Here is a 19,986-nt window from a genome sequence, read left to right on the forward strand (position 1 = left end):
CTTGTTAACTTCGGACGGGATGTTGGATTCCATCTCGTACGCTTTTTTTCGATTTTTTTTTTTGACGGCGTGTTTTTTCGATTTTTTTAACTTCAGACAAAATACCGGACGGGATGTTACATTCGGTCTAGATCAAAAAGGCTTCGGACGGAATCTAACATCCGGTCCGAGATATTTTATTCACCTTTGCATTGCACAGTTTCACCTTGTTTTTACCAAAACGTTAAAAAATGGGTGAATAAGTGCTGAGGTGGCGGTGATAAGAGAGGAATTATTTTCACTTGTATTGACGAGAAGAAACACCCCTTGTAGATGCCGATATATTTTGCCAATAGAAATTTCAGATCTCTCTGTCTCTAATTCCAAGAGTTTCTAGTCTACGTAAATAAATGGCGCCTTTGCGGCTGTAACAAAACACACACACACTGACACAGCTCTCATGACAAATCATTTCCTCTCTCCTTCAAACATCTCTCGTCTCCAAGCCCTTCTTTCCAATTTCCAGGTACTTCCCATCCCTCTCTAACAATATATATTTTTCTTCTTTCTTTCACGCATTTCGTCAAACATTGTATATCTTTATCTAAAGTTCGTTTCTTTTCAGAGATTAAATCATACATTGGCTCGAGATATCCAAAATGCGCACTGTCATACGAGTCAAACTAGTAGGTGTTTTAATATGAAATTTTGTTTTTTGTTAGTAATGTATTGGAATGCTATGTTGTGTTGTGTAAGTGTAGTTTTTGTATGGCAATTTTTTTAGGTAGAGATAGTATTGTTGATGACTATGTTGACAAGAGGAAATGGAGGGTCGTGGATTCAAGGATTGCGAGAGTTGACCGAAAGAAAGTGTCACCTGAATCACATACAATTTTGCACATTCTTCGTATGAAGGGTTAGTTATTTGCTGTTTTTAGTAAGTTATTGCTTTTATATTGTTTCATTAGTATCAAGTTATTACTTTCCGATCAATATAACGAAATGTTGCGAATATATCATCACCAACACTTGTCATGAAACTAGAATATGTCCTGTGCCTTAAGCAACAATTTCATGTAGCTTAAAGGCATCCCCGCAGTCCTAGAATAGGTTCTAATAGATGATTTTTATATTTTATTATGTACCTCTTACATGCTGCAAATTAGGTAATGTATTGGTCATACCACAAGTATTTGTCATGTTGGGATCAAGTTCGAATCACCTGGTGGCTATATTTGAATTATTTCCCAGCCGTTAGATTATTAATTAAATTTTAAAAAAAGGCACAAAAATGACAGTGGCCAGGCTCGAACAGCTGACCAACTTGACGGAAGTTGACGCAAGAGCCGTTTCGGCCCATTGTGTCACACGAAAATTATTGGACAATATCATATTATCACAATCAAACACGCATCTCAAGGAATTAGAAGGCATATTGGCCATTCATTGGTGGAAATCAGTCTGGAGCGTTCCTTTTATTTACCTCTTTGTTATTTTGCCTTCTAGTGCCCGAAAAGACCCTATCTTATTATATAGACGTGTTAAAATCATTTAAAAAAGGATTGCACTGGGTTTGAGAAACCTCGTCTATACTTTTTGATGCCATGAAACAATCAAGCTTCTTGCAGTCACTGTTATTGGATAAAACTTTGCATTCGCTAAATTTTCCACAAATCAAACACGACCTTAGTTTTTTTTTTAATAACATCCAAACTTCGACTAGTCTTTTAAGGGACTATCACTCAAGCATTTTGGTTCTAAATAGAGTTATATAAGATAGATGTACTAGAAGGATTGAGATGGCTGTTTTTCTCCCTCATTCGTTAAGTGTAGTTCAATTCTATCATTAATTATTCATTCTTAATTAATTTCAACCCACAAGTTAAAAGGTTTTGAAAATGAGTAGTTCAGTGGATATGCAGGTTTTAAAGCTTATTTAGTAGGTGGATGTGTGCGGGATTTGCTCCTAGACAGAATACCTAAGGATTTTGATGTGGTGACCAATGCTAACCTCAAACAGGTATTGATGGCAGGTTGAGTTAGATCTAGGTTCTCTTACTTAATTCTTAGTTGGATTGTTGGTTCATGATGTATGGTTTATGTTGGTCTTATGCAGATCAAAAAACAATTCCATCGTTCTCAGATTGTTGGCAAGCGCTTTCCTATATGTCATGTGTTTATTAAAGGCTCCAGGATTGAGGTAAGTAGAGAACTTCAATGTAATTGGTTCTGTTAGTATGCTTGTTTATTGTCTTAATGGTCAGTTTTCCTTTGTTTTTGTTTTAATTCTCTAAGTTTGTTAAGACACTAGCCGCTATAATCCTACCATATCAGGTATCTAGTTTTGACACTGTTGATACAGTTGCCGATGGAAAGGGAACAGTATTTCCCTCTCAACGGCCAACTGGTTGTAATAAAGAAGACTTTGTTCGCTGGAAAGATTGCCTGCGTCGTGACTTCACAATTAACAGGTATGTTTTTTGTTAAGGTCTCTTCCTCTTGTATATGTGGTATATTGATAACTTTCACTGCACATAATTGATTTGTTTTAAATATCCTGTTACATTATCGTGTGGTTGTCCACTACTATATTAGCAGTTTCCTAAAACCACTTTATGAGGTTCTTGATGATGCCTTCTAACCTTTAAAATGATATTCGTGATTTGATGGGAACAGCTTATTTTATGATCCATCTGCTAATAAAATCTATGACTACGCCAACGGAATGAGAGATTTGAAGTTGTGCAAGGTGATGTTCTCATTCGCTGATCTAGTTTTAGTTGTCCGATTTTCATTATGTTTTTGCTGGTTCAGGAAATATTCGTCTGTAACACTCTTTTATCTTGTTTGTATGATTATATATTCAGGTGCAAACTGTAATCCCTGCTCGCGTGTCTTTCAAGGAGGACTGTGGTTGGTGTTTTTTCGTTTTCCGAGATTGGTTCTTTCTAACATTCATGCTTCTTGACCTCTGAAATGGTCAAGGTCACAGAATTTTGTATTGAACAGTTTTAACTGAAATGGAAACTCTTATCAGCAAGAATTTTGCGTGGCGTAAGAATTGCTGCTCGTCTTGGCCTGTCATTTTCCAAGGAGACCGCTGCTGCAATTCAGGACCTTTATATGTCTATATTGGATATGGACAAGGTAATCTCTGGCAGAATTCAGAAAGGTTTGAAATAACCCAGCAATGTTTTCCTACATAATAGTTTGTTTTTGACACTAATCTTCAATGTTTCATATTTTAGGCAAGGGTGATGCTGGAAATGGACTATATGCTTTCTTATGGATCTGCTAAATCTTCTCTCAGTTTACTGAAGAGATTCAAAATTTTAGACATTGTGCTCCCATTTCATGTGAGTACTGGTGGTTTTATTAGTGGCTTCACTATTTTTCTATTCAATATTTTGTTTTTATTTGTTGTTAGGATTATAATTATTACTATTGTTGTTGTTGTTGTTTTTGTTGTAGTGGTTTTATTTTGATAACTTCACAGCAATGCTTATTTATGACATTGGATAATTATTTGATTGCAGGCAGCATACCTATCTGCAGAGGCCCATGATCAAACTGCCCAGGGTTCCCCAATGCTGTTTGTGAGTACATTACTGATTGAAATGACAGCCTAGGCACTAACTTCTTAATTAGGTTCACCCCCCTTACCTAGTTAGCTCATTCATTATTTGCTGCCTACTGGAAAACAAAGGCTTAAGATTGATGGAGGGCAGCACTCTAATAGGAAATTACTACAAAGAACTTAACGTCTCTCTATATATGTTTTTTGCCATTCGGAGCCCAGTTCAGTTGAATAATAAGTCATCAAACTGCGAGCCCTTTTTATCTTCACATAGAGTTGACCAATGCTGTAATCATGCCTTTTTATTTAGAGAATGAATTTGTGGACATACACTTAAAACTGTCCACAGGACAACATAACCTGGTTGGTCCACGTAAGAAACTTAAATTAGTGAACCAACAACCAAAACCACTACATCAATGAATTAAAAAAATGGAAAGGACATAAATAAATGAAATAAAACAACAAAAAGAAAACCAAACAGATGGTCATCACTCCAATTCTTCAACCACGTATGTCTGGCAATCCTGATAACCAAGTTAAATAACCAAGTTAAATATTCCGTCAAAGAGGTGACGGTGAAGAAACTTCAATTGAGAAAACAAAGAGGCAGAAACATGCCCACTTGTTCTTTCTTCATGAACTTGTATATTGGGATGGAACGAGTAGTGATTTTTGGTGGAACTGAAATGATGGGTATGGGGTTTGACGATCAGGACTAGACCCAAAAAAGAAAATTAAGCTTGTGTGAATTGGATTAAAAGACTGGTGAACCTTTTCCGGCTTGAATTCCGACGAGATAGGTGGTAGAGATGAAGAAGATGAACAGTGTAGTTTTACCCATTTGATTAATTGATCATGTTATTTTTAATTTTCTTTTATTTATTGTAGAAAATAATAAAAGAAAAAGAAGTGATGCTGTGGTTTGGGTTGTTGGTCGACTAACTTACATTTACTATGTGGACCAACTAGCTTTTGCTGTCCACAAGTTTTAAGTGTATGTCCACAAATTCATTCTCTTTTATTTATCATCAAAGAATGGCATCTTCTTCGATCCTAGCTATTCACCGGCAGATCAGGAACAAATATGTTAATCAGTCTCAGCTTTGTGAGATCTCCCATTAAACCCTACTGAAAGGTTAAGGGAGAATCTCTTAAGTACATGATCCATATCTTTTGCAATGTTCAGCGAATATTTTGATCAAATAGTGATTCTTCTTTTGTTAGTTTGTTGATTCCTTCTTCGCAATCTAAGTCCAGTTTGTGCGGTTTTGCAGAAACTTTTTGCCAGTATGGATAAGTTGTTTGCTTCTAATCGACCCTCTATTCCCACTGTGTGGTAAGTCGTTTCTGTGTTTTTTTTTTGGTGTTTAAACACAATATATGCATATAAAGGTCCACAATACCCAGGTTTGGGTATGATTGGCACTTTAGTAGATTATGTTTGGTGTGTATAACTTATGTTGACAGTAACTATGTTGCAATGAGGCTATGTTTGCACTTTGCACTTTGGCCCTTTTAAAGTGAGACTTAAGTACTTTCTGACTTTCTTTTGATTTATGGTGTTATATGTGGCATGTGTTATGTGTTACCTAGGGGGAGGGAAAGTTTCTTAATCAGGATAATCACTCGATTAGTTCTGATTAATTATGATTACTAGGACTAGTCACTATGCGCTCCTGGAGCAATTGGCTACTGTAACGCCTCTACCTGCAGAAGCAAGAAGTAAAGATGAACACCAGTAATAAAGCAAGAACCTTAGATCTTAATTTTATGAAGGGAGAACAGGGGAAATTCCGAATAGTTCAACCAATTATGACTCGAATTCATAAAATAAACCCACTAAATTGTTTATGGAAGAGGAAGGAGAAACTTGTCCTCTCAGGATAGAACTTCCAACCCCTGACTTTTAGGGTTTGGAACCCCTTCTTTCTCTCTAAATCTCTAAAATCAAGCTTTTTTCCTCTCATAATCCAACATTTCCCAGTATTTGTGTTTTTTTGGGTAGTATGTTCTCAGCATCGTGTTATTTAAAAGTCAGCTGAATCCAAAATTTGTAACCTACCAAATTTAGACGTGTACTCCTACATGAGTTTCGGACATTTTGGCTGTCAATTGCGCGTAAAATAGTTTACGTTTGTTTTCCTTAAACAATTTTAGAAATTTTGAATTGAATTATTTTTTGGATATGGTGGGTCCGATAGAACCCTTTCCCGAAAATCACAACTTAATTAGTGTCATTTGTCCAATATGAGTGACATTAGAGACTTCTGTGTCAAACCGTGTTGGAACTATAGTTTTCCGTAAGATTTGAAAGATTCTACATCTAAATAAGCAAGTGGTACCTCATTTCAGTTTCTTTAAGTACTTGTTTCTAGGGTTTAGCTGACTATTCATGACTTTATGCATACAGGGTTGGAGTATTGGCATTTCATCTAGCACTAGTGAATAATCCGCAAGACGCTCTTGTGGTTTGGGCTTTGTCCTCTATTTTTTATCATGGAAACTGGAAGGAAGCAGTGGAGTTTGCAAGAGAAAAATCGAAAACGCATGTAGATTTTTCGCCCGAGATTTCACAGTCTTGTTCCAACAAATCTGACAAAGCACTTGCAGAAGATGTTAAACAGTTTGCCTCGCAAGTGATATCTTCAATCGATGCCTTGACTGAGCCGCAAAGTCTTTTCCTGTCAATGGAAAGATATCCACTATATCCATGTTTTGGTTCGGTAAGTGGATCTAAATTGTTGTTGTTTCGGTTAAGAAACTGATGTGTGTTGTAGTATATTTTTCTAATTAGCCTAATTTTTTCCTTCCTGATTGTTTTATATCCTGCGTCCTAATTAATATAATTGGTGGTAGTTGTGTATTGATAATTTGATATAGTCAGAGTCGCCATTCACTTCGAAGATAATATAAGTAGCAAGAACATACCTACATTAGACTCGAGCATAAAACCGACATAAATAAAGAAGATAAGAGAAAAGGAACATGGTGAAAAGAAAAAGAAAAAGTTAGAACAAGAAAAGATCCAAAACTCCCAAAAACCAGAATAATACGTTATTCTTATTTTATAAGATTCTGCTATCTTAGCCTATTATTTTAACACTATATCTTTATGTCATTATTAATGAATTGAATTTTACTGATAAAAAAAACAAAATAAAAAAAATAAAAAAATAAGATTCTGCTATCTTGGTGAAATATATGTTAAGTATTATAAAAAAAAATGGGGCACGGCTAGGATATCAAATACTTATAGTAGTTTTCTACTTCAACAAGTATCTTGATTAGCAAGTTATTGAGTCTATTTTAAAGTGTCTATTTAATTGAACTAAACAGCTTCCCACCAAAAAAAACTAAACAGCTATTTGGTGTTATTTGATATTCTATTATAAGAGTCTTTTAGGGTTCGTGATATTTTTATATTATTGTAGAAACTAATCAATCGTGTCTTACTGCAATTATCTACATCAGAGATTTTGTGGTTAATTGTTCTTGGCAGATGTAGGCATTGGTAAACCCCGTTATTCTCTATGTGCATCGTTTCTTCTTTCTACTCTCCATTTTGATTGCTGTTTATTCTTTCTAAAAAAGAATTGTAATGCACCTTTAGCGCTAATGTTATCACATAACAAATTATGTACTACCAAAAAACTAGATCATTTCAAGAAAACAAGTTTCAAATCTATTCATTCGAATTTTTCTATTATAAACAGTATCAGGATCCATACCTGATCGGTGTATACGTTTGTACTCTACTCAGATATTTTTTATTTAGCTCAAACCCCATATATTCGGATTTTGGTTGGAACCTGGACCATTATACCTGTCCTATCATAAAGTTATCCCAAAACCCTAAGTGTGTGCAGATACTGAGATACCTAAAAAAATCCCGACCTTGAATACATAGATACATTTTCAGGTTTGAAAGTAGAGTAGTTGAGAGTTGAGACATCTCTTCTTAATGGTGAGTGCCTATTTATCTTTTGAAAATGGTTAAGCATCTGAAAGATGTGATTGAACTGTCCAGTGATCGGTGCACATGACATAGAGGCATTCTTGTAACTTACAGGGGATTCAACCATATTTGGCATGGAGTCATGGACAGAACAGAAAATCTCATGTGTGTTTGTGTTGATGCCAACATGGCTTGGAAAGTTGGAAGTGTGTCCGATGCTTAGAGGTGTCAATCTTTTTCCGAAATCCGATCCACAACATTTCTGAATTTGGAAGCAATTTTCAGGTTCTGATTTTCCTGATTATTCCGAAAATAATTCAGATCGGAATCGGATGTAATTTCAAATTTTGATTTTCTGATTTTTTTGAATTATCTAAAATCAATCCAATCTGAGAATTCTGAAATGATTTACGAATTTTCCCAAGAATTTTAGGTGCTTTTAGAAATACTTTCAATCAGCACAGCCATTATTTCCTTTTGTAAGTATTTTTGTCTTGTTCATAGCATAGTTTATATATACATACACGATACACACAAACCACACCATTAAAAGCCATTTTTGTAAGCTTCTAGGTAATGACCAATGTATCTTTCAAATCTAACAAAACAATTGTTCTAATTTTATCACAAACTAGATTGTGATAATAAGTTACAAAGATGAGAACAATTGACACTATTACTTTGAATGCATGTGTGGACACATGCAAGGACGGAGACAGCGGGTGGGGGCGGCGCAACAATTTGAAAAACTAAGAAATTACACTATAATCAGCACAAAAATTCCTAAATCTATAAGGCTTTGCCCCTCATATCCCTTATGTGTCCCTGCCATGTAACATGACAGTGTCCTACATTATTTATATTTGCCCATGTCGTCACGTCCACAGCCACACCAATCATTTAAGTTGGCCTCCGGACTGCATTCCCTAGTCCATCCCCGCCACTGTCTGTTTGTGTTATTTACTTGATGTGGGCTTGGGCAGAACCGTCTATCTTGCTGACTCATTTGTTTTCTTATTTCGTTCATCCTGCCTGGTTCTGAACATTAGTAATCTATAGGGAGGATTAACAAGTGACCTGATTCTTATTCTTCTTCTTCTTGCTGCTTCTGCTGCTGCTGCTGTTGTATTATTTGTAATTACATGCATAGCTCGATATATTTGATTTATTCATGTGCATCATTTAGAAGGAAAATATGCATTTCAGGTATTTATATCAAAGCACATGGGTAGAACAGTTGCTGAGCTTTTTGAAGTCCTGCTTGACGATGTTGATGAATCCCAGAACAGGAGTTGTTTTGAGATAGACTACGAATTACTTAAACAGGGTAATCACGGTGAGATAAGGTTTGTGCTTGGCAAGGTCATCATGGATACTTTGGGCAGTGTGTCTATCCATGATCAATTACAGGAGTTGCAGCATCTACCATTATCACATAGTGATAAACAACAAAAGGTGATTGGGGAGGAGATGCGTAAAATTACATCTCGTCTTAACCGAAGGAAGGTGTTTGAGAATGAGAAAGAACATTCACCTGGATACAATAATAACTGTCAGGTGGGTAAGGAGGAGAAACAACGGTCACAGAAGTCAAATATAGGCATAATCTCAGTGTCACATTTGGAACACAAAAGAAAGGTAGGCAGCGAGGAAACAAGTTGTCTGATGATATCTCATCTTGAGCAACGGCAGGTTGATGGAAACAAGAAAGACCATTTGCAGAATTCAAATTCGAATAAAAGAAAGGAGGTGTTTGAGAGGGAGAAAGATGGTTCAATTAAGTTAGATATTGACACAATCTCATCATCACATGTGGAGCAATCAACGGAGGTAGTTAAGAAGGACAACAGTTTTTTAATTTCATCTCATCCTGTTCAAGAACGGGATATGGCTGAGACAGACTGTCCACAAAATTCAAATACGAGAAAATTGTTAAAGGTATTTGAGAGGTGTCAAATGTATAGCTGGAAACAAAAGCAGCATGTGGTCAAGGAGAATAAAAATAATCAATCAGAGTCTAATCAAGAACCACAGCCTGTGGTGAGGCGTCAAATGCATAGGTCGAAACAAAAGCAGCAGGTGGTCAAGGAGAATAAACATCATCAATCAGAGTCTAACCGAGAACCACAGGCTGTGGTGGGGTGTCAAATGCATATATCAAACCAAAAGCAGCAGGTGGTCAAGGAGAATAAACACCATCGTTCAGAGTCTAATCCAGAACCACAGCCTGTGGTGGGGCGTCAAATGCATAGGTCAAAACAAAAGCAGCAGGTGGTCAAGGAGAGTAAACATCATCAATCCGAGTCTAACAGAGAACCACAGGCTGTGGTGGGGTGTCAAATGCATATATCAAACCAAAAGCAGCAGGTGTTCAAGGAGAAGAGTTCAGAGTCTAATCAAGAACCACAGCGTGTGGTGAGGCGTCAAATGCATAGGTCGAAACAAAAGCAGCAGGTGGTCAAGGAGAATAAAAATCATCAATCAGAGTCTAACCGAGAACCACAGGCAGTGGTGGGGTGTCAAATGCATATATCAAACCAAAAGCAGCAGGTGGTCAAGGAGAATAAACATCATCGTTCAGAGTCTAATCCAGAACCACAAGCTGTGGTCAGTATATACCGCAAATTGTCTTCTTTGTTCGTGTGAATTGAATTATTGCACGCAGTAGTGGTGTGGTAGAATGTAAATCATGTTATTGCCCTGTTGATTGAGAACTGTGTACGCCTAATTGTTTTCTGGATTTTCTTTTCAATCGATGGATTTTCCATGAAATTTCAGGTAGATCAGGAAATGTTGTCTATCACTAGCGTAATCTTTCTGAGAAGTTAAAAAATAAAGGATGATGAAATTTGGAAGTCACAGAATCAACTATTCGTTGACCAAGACACAAAACAGTTGGAAATTTTGATAAATTCTGCTGGGGTATAAGGAATTAAGGATATGGATTGCCCAGGAGCCAAATCTTCGTTTCTCCTAGTTCTCATGATTGATGCATTAGCAAATTGATTTGGGTTATGGATTGATTAATTATTTTGCATTACAAGATGAAGAAAAACGCATATTCTTTTTCTGTCGAAAACATTGACCTAGAAAAGATAATCAAGAAAAATATGAAACGAACAAAATCTCGTGTATTTTAGTTTAGAATTAAACGATCATTTTAAGTTCAAATTTATGCCCCTCAAAGAGATGACACGATTTTTAATATTCCATGTACAGTATTGTATACACATACTCATGAGAGCTAGTCCAGTGCAATATGCTATTTTAGCCTGCGAGATTGAAAAAGCATGTTTAGCAAACAAGTTTAACAGCCAATTATGACATGACATCGATTTTAGTTTAAATCAAGTTAAAGGAAAGTTTTAGATGAACAAAATGATTTTGCCACATTCACCTGAGAATCAAACACTTGATGAATAGGAGGTGAGATGGCTAGCACATGTGCATTGCAATTTTTGGCAGAACTGAGTGCAACATACGATCATGTGCTTAGCACAGGCATTGTTCTTGCTCTTAGCGTTACTGAGTTCACATTAGAATTCGGTCTGCATGAAACTTTAATCAGTAATGGAGTTTTAAGCCTTGCAGTTTCAGTCAATGGCAGTCATATAAAGCTGAAAGTCAAATTTAATCTCATCTCGTCTCAAAACTGGAAAGGGGACAAATGTTAACGGCATTGCTTCAAGAAACCGCCTGCTGCTTACTGCAATACTGCCAGGCTTTGCTTTCTCACAGGATAACAATTAATATTCTTTGGCCATATTATTTATACAGAATGAGCTTCATAATCTTTTTTTTAATAGTAATAATTTTGGCGTATTGAACAACAACTAATATTATAGGTGACAAACTGAGTTAGATATAATGTCATATCTGCTGTCTTAATGCACTCTTTTGAACGATCTTAATAAGATCAAGGCTCCTAGTGTACACATGGGAACTTTGAATGCTACCACTTTCAAATGGCAATTTAGCACTGGTTTGAACTTTGAAGAGGGCATTATTCCACTAGTGAGTGGGAATTATAATGAAGCCCTCGATGTCACTAACTACATTGTAAGACATTCGTGCCCTGTTACACGGCTGGCAATGTAGCTGCCATCTACTTGTGACCTTTGGTATCATCACCTAAAGGTTTTACCGACTTTGCCAGTCGGCACCTGCTAAACACAATCTATTATCATTGAGTGTCCAACTTTAGGTTCCTTAATCAAAATTCAACGAACATGAATGTATAGACCATTTGTTGAACTCGAAAGTGGAAGTTCATAGATTATCGTTGGACCTCCACTGTCGAGTACAGATGTTATTAATTTAAGGTCTTTTATTATGATTATGACACACTAATCTGATATGCTCACAGGAAATATATTAGAACAACAAAAGAAGCACACCACGTGTCAAATAAAGCAACTGGTGTCAAAAGTCAATAACCTCTTAATACAACAACAACGTCAACAACCAAATGTTATAATATAATAAACAGGAACAACTTAAAATTTTGAAAGCACATGGCATAGGTAACCGTTAAAACACCCTAATTGAAACAACGTGTCTTTTCATTTTCATCTGAAATAAATCAAATCCAACGGTCATAATTTACTAGCCGTTGAAAGTTCAAAAATAAGAAAAAGTTGCACATCTACAGACATATATCCCCCTATTTCCATCTTCTTTCTTCTTTTCCTTCATCAATTTTCTTGATTACAGAGAGAGATAAAGAAAAGAAGAAGAGAGTTCAAGAACCCCACCATTGTTTCATTCTTGAATGTGGGTTTCTGTTTTTTAACATTTTATCTCTCTCTTCTTCACGTTTTTGAACTGAGTTTTGGACTTCTTTGTTTGAAGTTTGAATCATTGAGTGAAAACTTCAGGTTAGTTGATTGTTTTCTTTGATTATATGAAGTGGGCTTGTAGATTTGAGGTTTATGGATGTTTCTTGTGGAAGGGGTTTTGATTTTCTTGGTGTTTGTTCTTGTTGTGTAGATAAGTAGCAATGGGGAGAAACGATGAAAACAATCCAGGTGTAATCGGACCAGCAATTTCCCAGGGTAAGTTTGATTAAATTTTGAAACTTGGTCTTGATTATATTCGTTTTAGCATTAAAGCCTAATTGAAAACATGGGTTTTTGATATTTTGTTTAATCTATGAAGGGGGTTTGCGAATGCGAGGAAAGATTGGGCTAGAACCAGGACAGAATCGAAGAGCATTGAGTGAGCTTAATAGGAATATCGTTGGAGTTGCACCTTATCCTTGTGCAGTGAACAAAAGAGGATTAATAGAGTAAGGCTATAATCCTGATCTCAATCTTTCAATATGAAGGGCCTTTTGTTTTTTCTGTAGTGTAATTTGCTTGGTTTTTTTATAGGAAACATGTGATCTGTGGTAGTAAGAATCCAGTTATACCGGCACATCGACCGGTTACAAGGTTAGCATTTTAGTTATTCTCAATTTGGTTATGCTCAAATTTGTATTTCTATTGAGCTAAGAGTTTGCTCTTGTTGTTTATATTAGGAAGTTTGCTGCGCAATTGGCGAACAACCAGGAGAAACCTTCTGTTAAGGTATTTGTTTTATGGGGTACAACTTATTTGAAAGTTTTTGGGGTAGAAGTTATTTGGTATACCAGCTGAGTACAGTGTATTGATCTGATACTGGTTTGTTTCGTTACAGCCAACAAAATCGGTGTTGGACACAAGTGAGCCTGAAGAAGATTGTGTGATCATAGATGTGGAAAACGACAACATGAGTGGTGATTCTTCTGTTCCAATGTATGTGAAGCATACAGAAGCAATGATGGATGAAATCGATCTGATGGTATTTTCATTAATTGAATAGTGATCAATTTGAAATTCTGTGACACAAGCGTTTTGATATTTGTGAATAACTTGGTGTAATATTTTGTAGGAAGAGGTTGAGATGGAGGATGTTATGCCAGAATCTGTTATGGATATAGACTGCGGAGATTCAGAGAACCCACTTGCAGTTGTTGAGTATGTTGAAGATATCTACTCCTTCTACAAAAGTTCTGAGGTTTGTCGCATCCTTGGCACGATTTCTGTTTTTCAAATTTCTTCAAGTCCTTCAACTATAGCAAATTGTATTGCGGAACTAAAATGCATAGAACACTTATTTAAGCAGTCATATTTACCAAACCATCAGTTTGAAGGTTACTTATGCCAGTGGTGCATAGAGTCCTATTATCAAGAGCATTCGTGTGATCCTTGAATTGATTGATTATGGTAAGTGGTCCTGTTGGTTAGAGTGCCACCGAATTTGGAAACCAATTGGTTGGTTGATTGGCACTAGTTTCTGTGGAGAACTTCTATGGATAATTTATTGGTAGATTGGGGTGGTAAGCTTGGAATAAACTACTATACGTTAATATTTCAAATCCAATCTGTACCGTAAATACTTGAGTACCTTGAATCTGGTTTCAGATATTTGGTCATGAATACATATAAAACTAGTTTAATATAGTGATCTTTGAAAGGATTGGGTTTTTACCCAAGGAAGTCGATAGACAGATAGTTTTGTAACACATAACGAACAATTGGTTTGGTTGTATTTTCAGTATCGAGTATGTGTGAGGAGAACTACCACACTCTGTATCCTGCTAGTCAATTAAAAATGTTCTCTAAATGCTGCATCTACTGCTAGTATACGAAGAAATAAGAATACTTGGAATGAGATTGATTGAATTTAGTTTCTTCTTTTGCAGAGTTCTAGTTGTGTCTCCCCAAATTATATGGCTCAGCAGTATGACATCAATGAGAGAATGAGAGCAATCCTTATTGACTGGTTAATCGAGGTACGTGGCACCAAATTTAATTATGTCAGTTATTGGAATGGAAAAGTTTTGAAGAGTTATTCTATTTGTAGCCAGCTGAATGATGTCTTTAGTCTTTACACTGCAAGATGTAGCTCAGTAAAATTGCATTTCTAACCTAATTGGTTGAATTTACAGGTGCACTACAAGTTTGAGCTCATGGACGAGACTCTCTTCCTGACTGTCAATCTTATAGATAGGTTCTTAGAGCACCAAGCAATAGATAGAAAGAGACTTCAGTTAGTTGGAGTTACAGCTATGCTTTTAGCTTGCAAGTATGAAGAAGTCAGTGTCCCTGTTGTGGAGGACTTGATCATTATTTCAGACAGGGCTTACACAAGATCCGAAGTCCTTGACATGGTATATTTATATTTTTTTGGTTTTCTTTGATTAACCAATGTGTTCTTTTGCTTTGCTAAGTTTTAAAGTTTGAACTTGGATGCTTGCAGGAGAAGTCCATTGTTAACACATTACAGTTTAACATGACTGTTCCAACCCCATATGTGTTCATGAGGAGGTTTTTAAAGGCGGCTCAATCTGACAAGAAGGTCAGTACATTTCAACATGTCAATTTATTATTAGTGGCAGTGGTGGTTTGAGTATATGTTACTTAGAAAATGGATCTGAAATGAGATGACTTTTACTTGCTTGAACAGCTCGAACTCCTTTCCTTCTACATGATTGAACTATGCTTGGTGGAGTATGAAATGCTCAAGTTCCCACCTTCTCTGTTAGCTGCAGCTGCAATATACACTGCTCAGTGTGTTGTTAATAGGTTTAAGCAATGGAACAAAACTTGTGTCTGGTACACTACATACCCAGAAAATCAGCTTTTGTGAGTATTTCCTGCCTTTATTTTATCTATACGTAAATAAGTGTGATTAGTGATATGCATATCAAGATAGATACATTTTCCGAGTGTGGCTTTGTTAATTTGTAGGGAATGCGCCAAACGGATGGTTACTTTCCATCAGAAGGCCGGAACAGGGAAATTAGCTGGTGTACATAAGAAGTACAGCACGTTTAAGTTTGGTTATGCTGCGAAGTTGGAACCCGCACATTTTCTTTTAGGAGACTGACATCATAAGGAAGGATCGCTAGTAACTACCACTGTCTATACATAAATATAACTCTGAGCATCGATGGGGGGTTTGGGGGTTCAACTGTGTGCAACAGAAGTTGCCCCTGGGGAGTGTTAACTGAATCTTACGCGCCTTGGTGGATATCTTCGCTTTTAATTTGGTTGTGAGGCAATAACTTGTTTCTTTTCACGTCATACTTTCTATGAACATATGTTTCTAGTTGAACCTGTTTCAGGCACTTCGGTTTCTATGTGAATGACAGAGAGTTATTTCTTTTTAATTAAATATAAAGTTCAATCGCCTTTTCTATGTTGAATATCTTTTTTCCTATAGGCCTGATATTTTGTTCTTAGTAGTTGTAATGGAATATATAGCTGATTTTATATAGTCATTCTCTGAAATCAAATAAGACAGAAGACTGCTTGCTAGGCTCGTGCTTTCCATTTCCAAAATCTCAACAGAGAAGAGGGTCCGCCAGCTCCTCCAAAACCGGGTAGAAAGAATCTATTCCTGTAACTGTTACATCCAATATGGGCATCTGTCCACTTTAACATCAGCATATGAGTCGTTAGTTTTCTCCAATATTGCTTTTATCCACAAAAAACGATTCTACATACGTACAACAGTTACAACTTCTATAGTAAGATCCATGCATGATAAGCGCTTTGATATTTCTGATAACATAACGATATATTCAATAATTAACCTAACTATTACAATACTTTCTATTTATACTAATGAGAGCGAATTTGTAGACAGATTTGTCCACAAAACTTCTTATTAGTCCAAATACATTGTGGGCCAGATAAACAGTTTTTTCGGGCAGGTAAAACAGTTTTGCTGAGAAGCCTCCACTAATCAGGAAATGAGGTCTTCTGACAGCAAATAGTGGTATGTCCACAAACTTAATACCATAATGTAAACCTAGAAACATGTGCAAAGACCTAACTACCCTCGATACATATCACACTAACAATTTCCACGTTGCAGCCAAAATTCCGATTTCAATGAAATTCAGACAGACCATTTCAATTGAAATACCACGACAATTTCGATCGAAATCACGTGCTACGGTTCAAAAAACATATAATAAAAAAAATAAGTTCAGTAGTTGGCTCGCTGCGATGTGGAGAAGGCAGCATGTGCTGTTGGATTGTTGGGTCGCCAACGTAATAATAAGCTGGTAACAATTTTTCTTTCTCTTTTCCATTCCATGGCTAGTTCTACTACTTCCTCTTTCTCCCATTTTGTAAATCAGGGACACTTGGACTCGATAAGTTGATTCAGATGGAACTGTTCCGTGTGATGGAAAATAATGGAATGAAAGCTAATGTTCTGATTAATGGCATGTGCAAAGGTGGTAAAATAAGTGAGGCCAAGGAAATCTTTCGTACCCTCTCAGCCAGGGATTTGCAACTTGTTAACACTAGGACATATAACATAATGATTAGTGGATGTTTTAGAGAAGGGAATTCGAAAGAAGCTCAAGATTTGTTTTATGAGATGCAAGAGAAGGGTTTTGCTGCAGATGATTTCACGTTCAATAATCAATATCATGGTCCAAGCATACCTAGACCAAAAAAATGATACCCACAAGGCAATGCAACTTCTTAATATCTTGCTTGACAAGGGTTTCTCACCAGATGCAAAAACTAGTTCTCTTCTAGTGGACTTGTTTGTGGAAGGTGGACCAAATTCTAAAGAAATGGAGATGCTTCTCAAGCACCTGCCAAAAGGTTGTGCTAAAGGTGATGTGCTCGATTTTACTATATGGCTAACTAGTTATTTCTTGAGATAGTGTGGTTAAGGTTAACTGGTATTATATCTTCTTTACTGTGATTTTTCATCTTATCATATCTGCTAAAAGTTCCTTGATTTTGTTGATGAACTAAGTGAGTTGCTTGACTACCATTTTAAACAAAAGACAGTCCTCTCGGATTTCCTAGTGTGATTTGTTAGACTTTTCAAAACTATTATATACCTCATACTGTGCATTCGTTTGGTACATTATTCTTATGTTTTCTAGTACTTGCTAGTCTTGTTTATAGTGTGATAGTTAAGGGGGTGGTTATATGAACTCCACCTTATCGAGACTTGAAAATAACTCCCACCTCTAAAAGTGGAGTTACAAGATGAATTGAGGGCTGATTTTTGGTGGAGATAGGCATCCCATAACGGAAAACACCCCAACCAAAAATCAGCTTATACAATATATTTAAACTTGTCAAACGTTTTTTCGGAATTAGGTCCATTAGATACCACAATGTTCTAAACAATTTTTGAAGGGTTTAGACATCTTCAAAATAGCTGTTATTTGTGAGGTTGATCTCTATTGTGTGGAGAACATTTTCACCAAAAATCAGCTTCTAATTCATAGTTTTGAGTGGTGGAGTTTTTTTAGGAATCACTTAAGTGGAGTTCATATAACCGCTCCATTAGTTAAAATAGCATTTGGTTACTAAATATGTATGAAAGTTCATTTGGTATGGTTGGTTACTAAATATGTATGAAAGTTCATTTGGTATGGTAGAGCCTATCATGAGAAACAATGCTGGGTTCCTTGTCCCTTTTGTGGTGTCCGACTTTGAACAACTGTGAAACCTTAAGTGTTGTTATAAACTTATAATCTGGATGCAAGTAAAATTGTTGGGTTCCCGGGGATGCAGCAGTCTTGCTTAGCTTCAAAAGAACTCCTTTTTCTTTTAACAGATCTTATTTCTTTCTATTTGTTGTCTACAGTATTCTCTGTTATGTGGTCCAGTGTGCTCATCATGAATCGTGATAATCTCTTTTTCATGTGCTCATGATAGTCAATTACTAGTAGTCCAGCAGTCCCATTGATTCTGCCGATGTTTTAAGAGGCCGCATAAATCAGTCCATTAGTACTACCATTTATGAACCTTTTAAACTGAGACTCATGTTTGGGTATCCGTTTAATGTCGGACTCTTTGGATATTTTAGGTTGGCCGGTTTTCGACAAAACAACTTAATTATCATTTTCTTGAAACTGAACATTATTGATCGGTACCATGGAGAGAATGCACATCTATCTACATGTACTATTATGTTCCTGTGTGGGACTTTCGAACTATAACTGTTGCTGGATGTGTGGGATTTTTCTAATTCACCAATTCCATTACATGACATCCCAAGCAGACTATATCTACGCTGAGATTCAGCAGACTAGCCATACGGAGTAACGAAACACTACTGCACTCCCACAGAGACTCTCTTTCTGACTTGGACTTATCATGAGAAAGTCCAAACAAATGAATCTTACCTACATTAATATTCATTCTCCCAGGGCGTTCATAGAGATCCATGTCAGCATATTTTTTAAAAAAATCCGTCCACCACAATTTTTAAGTGGGTACACAAAGTTAATTAAAAGTCAGGACAGTATGTTGATTATTTGTGAGTCAGTCTCTACTACAAATTACATCAGACGTTGGATTTGTTTGAGGTACATATAATAAGAACAACACAATTACACGCCCAATCTTTAAACCAATTCGCAATAACCACGAATCTTTCAAACACAAATTTTGAATCTAAAAAAAAAAAAAAAAAAAACCTTCAATTTCAACTAGGAATCCTAAAAACACAAAAATCCGACTACTATTAATGAAAAACACCATTTGACTTCAAACTACCAAACCTAAAAATCCAAAAAGCCTTCCACAATTTCCATATATTGAAACTCTTCGTAATTAAACTCTTGCAAAACCTTAAACAAGTCTTCATCAACTATCTTCTCTCTTATCTCAATCAACACCCAATCTTATTTTTCACTATTCTTTCAAGAAAATCTAAATGGCTGTGGCGGTGATGATTGATTTGGAAGCAGCTTGGTCGTGATCAGGTGATGCGTGGAATTAAAATACCAACGGTCTCCTGCTATTCAATCCGAAATGGACTGGAGATACATGTTATGTTATTATACCTCTAAACAATTTCCCCCAGTTACAGTAATCATTGAAAGCTTTCAGGAGATTCTTGGGATGCATTAAACTGGGGACAGTTGTACCATGTAGGGTGACGCACAGTTAAGAATTTCCATGTCGTAATACAGTCTGAACCATGACTGTTCATTCTTTATTCTTTTTGATAGGTGTATGTGAGTTGTAATTCTAATATTTTTGGAATGGAGCAAGGTGCTAATGCCTTCTGGAGTTCTGGATGACAACGTTGGCTTGGCACTTGCTTTGGAGGATGAATAAAGGTGTTCACAGCAGCGAGTTGCAAGCACAATGTGAAAATGCACGCTCTCGCTTGTCCTTTGAAATTGATTTTTATATGGTTCATCCCGCACCAATTTGCTTATTAAGCAATGTGTGGCTGTGGAGTTCGGTCTCTTCGATATTTAGTACAAGCTAAAGCTTTGATTTTAGTGTTGGTCGGATATGGGTTTCACATCTCTAAACTTAAATGTTCAATATGAAATTTGGCGATTTTTTTTTTATTTAAGTCTGCTTTTATGTATTGAAGGAGAGAAGTAATTCTGTTGGACGAGAAATGACTTGGGGCAGACAGCAAACTTTCAACACGACCATCAATA

General features: G+C 36.4%; 2 protein-coding genes and 1 long non-coding RNA gene across 4 annotated transcripts; all 3 read left to right on the forward strand.

Moving 5' to 3' along the window:
* Positions 1 to 309: 309 nt before the first annotated feature.
* LOC147503155 (Polynucleotide adenylyltransferase family protein) lies at positions 310 to 10,295 on the forward strand. 2 transcript variants are annotated; one of them, XR_015221914.1, is made up of 15 exons: positions 310 to 505; positions 605 to 665; positions 764 to 895; positions 1,902 to 1,999; positions 2,096 to 2,179; positions 2,314 to 2,450; positions 2,656 to 2,728; positions 2,847 to 2,892; positions 3,017 to 3,126; positions 3,228 to 3,335; positions 3,516 to 3,575; positions 4,834 to 4,895; positions 5,970 to 6,282; positions 7,629 to 7,799; positions 8,721 to 10,295. XR_015221914.1 is itself a non-coding variant. In XM_086607945.1 (14 exons), the coding sequence occupies exons 1-14, from the start codon at positions 440 to 442 to the stop codon at positions 10,158 to 10,160; spliced, it is 2,790 nt and encodes a 929-aa protein (XP_086464071.1). In that variant the 5' UTR covers positions 313 to 439; the 3' UTR covers positions 10,161 to 10,295. The 2 variants fall into 2 exon arrangements, 1 of the variants encoding a protein (XP_086464071.1); XM_086607945.1 differs by lacking the exon at positions 7,629 to 7,799 and having other exon boundaries at positions 313 to 505.
* Positions 10,296 to 12,201: 1,906 nt separating this feature from the next.
* On the forward strand, positions 12,202 to 15,737 carry LOC147503156 (G2/mitotic-specific cyclin-2-like). The gene is made up of 12 exons (XM_086607946.1): positions 12,202 to 12,391; positions 12,504 to 12,568; positions 12,672 to 12,801; positions 12,887 to 12,946; positions 13,033 to 13,081; positions 13,191 to 13,334; positions 13,425 to 13,550; positions 14,239 to 14,328; positions 14,485 to 14,706; positions 14,796 to 14,894; positions 15,003 to 15,181; positions 15,287 to 15,737. Exons 2-12 carry the CDS (start codon positions 12,514 to 12,516, stop codon positions 15,423 to 15,425), a joined length of 1,293 nt encoding a protein of 430 aa, XP_086464072.1. The 5' UTR covers positions 12,202 to 12,391; positions 12,504 to 12,513; the 3' UTR covers positions 15,426 to 15,737.
* A 1,301-nt stretch (positions 15,738 to 17,038) lies between these two features.
* LOC147503157 (uncharacterized) lies at positions 17,039 to 19,984 on the forward strand. The gene is made up of 2 exons (XR_015221917.1): positions 17,039 to 17,176; positions 19,917 to 19,984. It is a non-coding gene; the product is annotated as an uncharacterized LOC147503157 (long non-coding RNA).
* Positions 19,985 to 19,986: the final 2 nt, after the last annotated feature.

This window comes from Coptis chinensis, chromosome 4 (assembly GCF_015680905.1).
Source record: "Coptis chinensis isolate HL-2020 chromosome 4, ASM1568090v1, whole genome shotgun sequence".
Taxonomy (NCBI): Eukaryota; Viridiplantae; Streptophyta; class Magnoliopsida; order Ranunculales; family Ranunculaceae; genus Coptis; species Coptis chinensis.